The sequence below is a fragment of the Lottia gigantea genome (assembly GCF_000327385.1).
Source record: "Lottia gigantea unplaced genomic scaffold LOTGIsca_21, whole genome shotgun sequence".
Taxonomy (NCBI): domain Eukaryota; kingdom Metazoa; phylum Mollusca; class Gastropoda; family Lottiidae; genus Lottia; species Lottia gigantea.
The window spans coordinates 838,583-846,811 of NW_008708458.1; the positions used below are offsets into that span (position 1 = coordinate 838,583).

General features: G+C 34.4%; 1 protein-coding gene across 1 annotated transcript; it reads left to right on the top strand.

Moving 5' to 3' along the window:
* Positions 1-1,604: 1,604 nt before the first annotated feature.
* On the top strand, positions 1,605-4,392 carry LOTGIDRAFT_231684 (hypothetical protein; the record flags this gene model as incomplete). Its single annotated transcript, XM_009054111.1, has 2 exons — positions 1,605-1,658; positions 2,138-4,392. A coding segment is annotated over exon 2 (2,199 nt), but the record flags the coding sequence as incomplete, so codon positions are not given.
* Between the last annotated feature and the right edge of the window lie 3,837 nt (positions 4,393-8,229).

Below are 8,229 nucleotides of genomic sequence, written 5' to 3' on the forward strand. Positions count from 1 at the left end.
CAGAAAAATGATAAGCCTACAGACTATTGACAGAAACATAATAATTTAAGATTCTCTTAATCACTAAATTTTTAAGACCTGTATAAAATTAATAGTAGCTACTTGTAGATACTACTGATTTAATACTGGCAGTCCATATTGAAAATTTGGAGATCCTAAAATCCTTTCTAACAGTAAAGAAAATCAGAAGTTATGATGTTTCTGTCAACTGGGGTTTGGCTAAAAATTAAATGTCCAGCTCAGAGGACCACATCAACGAAGTAATTCTGGTTTGTTGAAAACCATTTCAAGCTTCTCTGTACATTCATTGCAAGAATTCTCAGCTTTCTTCAGAGTGTGGACCATATGTGGATTAAATTGAGTGGCTAAGTCAACTTCAAGTAAATGACTCTTAGCTGAAAAAGAAAAAAGAAAACAACATGCAATGTATAAGAGTGAGAAGGAACATTTTCAGGAACTCCAGTGAAATAGAATCGAAATAAAAACTAGTGTACATGAGTATGGAGTATGAGTACATTTGGAGGACCATTTTTAGGATCTCAGGTTTTGGGCTTGTGCTTAAACTTCACCAGCAATTAATGTCCATGACTACATCCTTACAATTTTTTCACAAGTCAAGAAATGCTAGCTGAGAGCTGACCCAGCAACATTTCTAAAACTCTATAAAAGATATGGAATATAAAGGAAAAAGATATAGGCCTACATGTGTACATAACTACAATGACTGTGCTTACGATTTCCTAGGGTTAATGTCTTTTTGAAATGTCTATCTGTAATTTCCAGCTTCATCCTGATAACTTACTGATAGTTTGGGAAAGAGAGTCCTTTAGCTCGTTCAATTCTTTATTGATTTCATCTATAGTGGCTGTAGCTACATTGTGGTCATATGGTATGGCTACATTTTCATGGTTATCTTCACTGAAAAATAAGAACAGGGAGAAATGATAAATTTGATGCAATTACACACCACATTTATTTCTATTTTCTTAAAACAAGATAAGAAATAGATTGACCCAAGACAAAATTCACCAACATTCTACAGCAATCCTCTACACTACCAGATTCCAATTCACAATAGTCGGAGAAATATGTGCCTCCAGTGCCGCATTCTATAAACATAAACCTAATTTTGATTTTCTACTTCACTTGTGAGTTGTGTACACTAACAGTGGCGTTCCTAGGAAATAGATTTTGTGTTGGGTTTAATAACTGAGAAGGTGTGGAGGCAAAGACGACACTAAGCTTTGAACAAAAAAAAACATAGCATAATACCGAGACATTGCCTTGAGATTGTTCAGTCTTTTCCACAGAACTTGAAGGCTAACTACTACTAGGCAAATAGCTTGACAGGTCACTGTATTCTTTAGGCATGACGTCTGTCACGAGACAGTCACGTGATCAATTAAATGTCGTTATTATTTTCTCTTGATCAAAACTTAAACAAATCAAAAGCAACATGTACAATCTGTTCTCTTTCAAATCATTATGAAAATTTCTGTATCTGAAATAAAGGATTGTTAAGTAATATGCCAAAACAATAAATGACATTTTTGACTTCACATTACGTCATTGGAATCTGGTAGAGACTTTTTCACAGGAAATGGCGGAAGATCCAACAAGTTTTTAGAAAATTTATCAACATTGCCTTTAATTTCCAAGTTCTTTAATTTCTTTATATTATTCATTATATTGAAAACATTTATATTAACCACTTGTCAATCTTTTTAGACAGATGTCTTGAATGACAAGCAGGCCCGACAAACTCGAACAAAACTACAGAAACTTTCAGTTTTTTCTGTAAAGTCACTAGTCAGCAGTTTCTTTCAAATTCACTCCAGGACTCAGCCAAGATACTCAAAGTTAATCAAGGATATGTCCCCAGTGTTGACATTGCTGACAAGACAATAATGAAATATGACAATGATATGACTTACCTTTTTTGTTCTTGGTTTTTCTTTTTCACTTATCATTTTCACTAGAATCATTCTTTTCTGTCTACCCCCAGGCAAACAGGGGCCGAGAAGCTAGTCCATGATATGTCACTTGAAGCCAACACTTGATTTCTTCTGGCTGCAGCCCCGATACTTTTTCTGTTGAGTTCAGTTAGTCGGAATTCAATAGATATATTTACTTTCAGGTTAACAATAAACAGAATACCTAAATTGAAGAGTAAGGAATTTGGAAACCTTCATTATGAGTTCCCTAACTTTAGATGATAAAAGGACATTGCTTGGTAAGCAGTTGACACTGGGTTATCAAAAAATAAACAGTTTAAATGCCAAGACTAGAAAAGTAAAAGCTGCACAAGGATTTGTGATGATGAAAAGGGACAAGATTATGAGGCATGTTGAGGAACATGTTAAAAGATTGGTCAATTCTTTAGATGAGTTGAAACACAGATTTGAAGATGATTTGAAGATACTGGTGGGTGAAAAGAGCGCTGAGTTGGAGTCTGAGTTTGATGAAATTCAAGATGATGTTTGTATGTTGATGGAGATCTGTGTAGAATCTGAAAATACTTTGAAATTAGGAAATGAGAATCTATTGGACAAACACAGTGATGCTTTAGTCACATCATTCAACATGTTATTTGAAACAGATGAAAGTATTGTAGACTATGATAAAATGATAGTGATGGATTTTAAACCATATGATTTAGAAAATTTAATGTTGAGAAAAGGGTTAGGTTATGTCATTACTAGTGAGTCCAACACAGCACAACCTTTATCTCCTTATATGGCATATTCATTCACACAGACAGAACCTGTCAATCATAAAGATATTGGAACACAAACATCACCAAATCCTTGTTTGACTAGAAGACAAATACCACCTAATTACATGCCTCAACAAGCTATGAATTACAACAATATGTTACTAGCTAGACAAAACTATTATCCTCCGTATTTTACTCCAGGACCAAATTATTTCGGCCATCCAGTTGCAGCGGGTGTTGGAAACCCTTTGAATATGAACAACAACTTTGACATGACTGGTGGAATACCACATCCAAATTCTGCTACTATGCCTAGATATTTTTATCCTCCAGCAGCAGCCATGAACCAAATACCACTGCAAGCAACTTCTTATGATCAAATGCAAACATCTCCCCCACACCAGATATCCCCTACACCTTCTAAAAGAATTGATATAAGGTCATGTGATGACCCACCAGTTTCACCAGTTGTAGAAAAACCAAAAGATTACTCAGAAGCCATTTTGAAGAAATTAGCATCTGGTGGTGGTGAAAGATATCGTCCATTATTTTCTACTGATCTATCCAATACAGGAACATCATTTAGCACTGAAAATGGAGTTCAGCAGCTGAGGAGGACAGAGTTATCTGGTGCCAACATCACCAGAAGTTCCAGTCCAGACCTTAATTCATCCCATCATAGTGAGCAAGAAATATCAACTAAAAAACCACCTAGACTTCCAGGAGCTAAGACAGTGGACAGGCTTCTCAATGCCAGCAGTATTAGTGCCAAAATTAAAACCCCACTAGCTTCAACTCCAATATGTGAAGATCGAGGGAGAAGTAAATCATTCAGTGTGAGATTTTCACCAACTTCGACATTAGAGTCCATGAACAACAGCAAGGCATTGGACTCATTAAATACATCTTATATGCCGAAATCTATTCAAGAGTTGAAAGACCTGCAAAGGATGTCATTTCCACAAGAGAACAGAAATTCAGAGATGAAGAAAAATGACAAGAACAATGATAAATACCATAATGGCCATGAGAAATCAGAGATTGAATTGAGAATGGAGCAACCGTGGAGAAATCCGGAAAATGTAACACAACAAAAATCCAAGAAAGATGATATACCAGATGTAATTATCAAAAAAGTTGACCTTCCAGATGTAATTATTCAAAAGGTTGAATACATGGATCTCAATGGTCAACAGAACAAAAAGTCAGCCAATGAATCTTGGGATGAGGAATGTTTGATGATTGATGACCCACATTCATCACGAAATACAGAAGGACATGATGCCCAAGTGATTGATCTGACTAATCCAGAAGCAAGGAACAATTCCACTCTATATCCAAGCTGGAAGATACAGGATGACCCAGGAGAAAGAAAGAAAGCTAAAATGTCTGACAGTGGAATTGCTGCTGATATTTGTCAAAGGTCTGGAACTTGGGATTCTGAAATTAATAATCCAAATAGTAATGATTGGAATGAATCTGATGAAAATATAGATGGGGCAAACCCTTTAGAAAAAACAGACAGAAGTAAACCAACTTCTGTTAATTTAGAAGCTGGTGTGGTAAAATCTATTAATTTGTCCCAATTCAAATCCATGTTTGAAAAACACATAGAATCCAATGATCATATACCACAAACTGGACAAACCAGAAGCAGTCAAAGGAGAACAAGCGAGGTAAAGAATGGTTTTTATTTCTTATACTGAATACTACAAAATAGCAGTTACTGGTATTCTTAAAATATCCCTATGCGGCCTGTCAACCTGTCAGCCTGTGCTTAGATCAGAGAACACGAGGAAAGTGGTTCTTGAACATGCTTAGTTAATAGTTCAGTTTATGCTTTTCAGTCTTCCTGTTCTAAACCTAAAGAAATAGATAAAGAACCACCATTACCTGAACCTATCAGAATTTCTTATTTTACTGTAACCAAAGGTAAATTTAAATAGTGTCTAAAATAACTGATAAATGATATATATGACATCAAAAATTATGATCTTTTAAAGATGCTGTAATCCTTCTTTTTCGACTAGTGACTTACAAATTTCACCATACAAACTTTTAATGGAAATGGTTAATTGAGCCGAAATTTTCAGTTTTGTATTTTCTCTATGAGTACTAGTAGAATGATTCTTTGTGTAAAACTTGATGCAGATCTGAGTCATGTGGCATGACAAAATTCCCTCTATGCAGGCTGCATGACGTTGTCACTCTTCATCATTAGCCAATACAGGTGCATAAAAATAGGAAACTCTATTTAATTTCTTTATTATGTCTTCCAGATATAGAGGTAGCAATCACCTATACAGTGGGTAGACCTGGTACAGCTGATCCTTTACATACAGATGTATTAAACTTCCCTATTGGTATAAATATAAACAGTGAAGGAGCTATAATAGTTAATGATACTTCTAGTCATTTAGTTAAAAAATTCAATAGAACACTTCTGACTTCTGTTATGGGAGCTGGGGTAAGTGTAAATAGTATTATTATATATATATAGGATAACCTATTTTCTTGTGTTAGAAAGTGACTTAGTAAGGCTGTTTCTTTTAAATGAATACTAATTCTTATTTAAAAAAAAATTAGAAGTATATGTTTACAGCTCCAGTTCTTAACAACCTTGACAGTGACAATATCACATCTGTATATCTATTCTCAGGAACCAGGAGTTCAGTTCAGTCAGGAATTTCTACTACTAAATGTTCCTACATTTATCTTTTCCACTATTTTCAGGATGTACAGTTACAGCGTCCATCAGCTATAGTCATTAACAATAAAGATGAACTGTTTATTAAAGATGATAAAGCTATACATATATTCAGTAGTCAAGGCCAACATCAACAGAGTTTTGGTGGAAAAAGGTTACGCAGTCCTTACGGTATGTGCATCACTGGCTGTAAATCCCCCATCAACAGGTGTTCACTTGCCCTGTAACTTTGGTTCCTCATTTTTCTGCCAATTTCATAATCCTGCATCCTACTCAGAAAATATTCTCATTAAGATTGAATCAGAATAATTTTATGGCATGCATTGTTGGCTGTGATGAAAGCTGGCTAAAAATGTGAATGTATAGAGTAGTTCCTGTGCACCTGTTTGGGCTAATGAGGATGAAGGAAAAAACAGAAATTATGTCTAATAGCATTGTGCAGAAAAAGGATGTATAACGCATTAAATTTCATTTATGATTGTATTGATATGACTTGACTTTTACCTGCTTTGTAATCAAAAATACTTTCAGGATTGGTAATGACAGAAGATGATACATTATTAGTTTTAGATTTACAACGAGCATCACCATGTTTAGTAGAATTTAAACAATCAGGAGAGTTTATAGCTAGTCATGTTTATCAACCATTATTAGATAGACAACAGATGATGTCTAAATGTCGTTTTATGGCCTATCATAATAAGCGACTTCTAGTCAGTGATTTAGGTAGGAAAATTTAAAGGTTTGCTTTAAAGGAGCAACTTTGCCATCCATTTGACCAATCATACATTAGTTTCAGAAACAGGAATTTTTTTAGCTTACATAATCAGTAATAGTATTCACAGCTCATCGTCGAAATTTGAGCTTTCAAATCTATGTGTATCCATAATTATTCATGTTTGAAAGTTAAGAATTCGACTTGAATTTTAGTGAGACTATGCCATTAATAGAAAACACATATAGGGGAAAAGACAGTGAAATTTCTAGTTTGAGGTGTATTTGAAGGGATTATGCGATTTTCGTGCGTTTTAGTACTTCTTAAGACTATTTAAGCACAATAAAGACAATGCCAACTGTTCCCCTTCAACATGGAGGCATTTAACATATTCCTTAACTCCAAATATGACTTAAAGCATAATATTAACGTTATATAGCATCAATTAAAGGCACCTTTACCTGTATCTTGGATACAAAGTCACATAATTATGTGAATGGAATATCCTTTTTATACGCCCACACGTAAGATGGGCGTATATTGTAATCACCCCGCCGTCCGTCCGTTCACATTTGGCTCGTGCTCACTCTACAGGCTACAGTTCTTTATGGATTCTTTTGATTTTTATTTTGTATGTCAATGTTGTTATGAAGATGATCCCTATTGATTTTCGTGATGATCGGATAATTTTTCACCGAAACATCGTGTCTGACTTGACGTTTTTCTCTATTAGCTATATTGTGCAACTCGTGCTCACTCTACAGGCTACAATTTTTTACAGATTCTTTTGATTTTTATTTTGTGTGTCAATGTCATTATGAAGATGATCTCTATTGATTTTTGTGATGATCGGATAATTTTTCACCGAAATATCGTGTCTGACTTGACGTTTTACTCTATTTGCTATATTGTGCAACTCGTGCTCACTCTACAGGTTACAATTCTTTACAGATTCTTTTGATTTTTATTTTGTATGTCAATGTCATTATGAAGATGATCCCTATCGATTTTCGCGATGATCGGAAAATATTTCACCGAAATATCGTGTCTGACTTGACGTTTCACTCTATTAGCTATATTGTGCAACCCTGTAGTCACTAAAGACTGTTTAATCATTTCTGACAGCTGCCAGTGGGCGTATGTTACCTTGCCTGGCAAACTATCTTTGAAAGAGTTGAAATCAGAATTATTTTTTTATGCTTCTCTGCATGAATATGTTTTTCCAGTCTCAAACTTTTATTAAATGGGATCCGAATAGGGTAAGTTACAAACTTCTGTGTCTTAAAACACAATAATGTAATCATGTCAAAATTTAGTTTTAAATTTTGTAATGTACTGCAGTTTCTTACTTGGAACATGTACCTGGAGAGTTGAAAATCTTGCTCTCCTTTGGGTTTTATGGTTGTGGTTTATATGATGCTAAATGATTATTATAGGACGAAGTGAGATGTATTTAACAACTAGAAGAGGAGAACTAATAAGAGTATTCAGTAGAAGAGGTAATGGTAAGGGAGAATTTAACGAACCATCAGGTATAACAGTAGATAGTAATGGTAATTGGATTGTAGCTGATAGTAGAAATAATAGATTACAGGTAAACTGGAATTCCTCATTTAATTATTTCATTGCCAATTGCATGTAGTGAGGTTTTTACACTGGGCTATCATTCATTTCATAAGAATTTGATGATAATGAAATAATTTATAAGTTTGTCTTAAAGGGCAACTGAGGTTGCATCATCTTTTGTTCTGGCTCTTTATATATCCTTTCAAAAATGTGATTGTGTGTCTACCACTTTACTTACTATAGGATATTAGTTTCTAATTGTACAATGTCAATTCGTATAGCCAAGGGATTATAATCAAGCTAAGATATATGTGCACATCCCTGTCCTATTCAAATAATAACAGTTACATTATTTTTTAGAAAGTGAAAGTAGTGATGAACACAATATATGTGTCTTCTGTAGTTTCTATTACTATTTGTTCTAAATAAAGGGTACTGTTGGTGTTTATGTCTGTTTGAATCAGATTTCTACAAATGCTTGGTTATCATTCACCTATGTCTGTGTAATATATTGCTATTGTATCA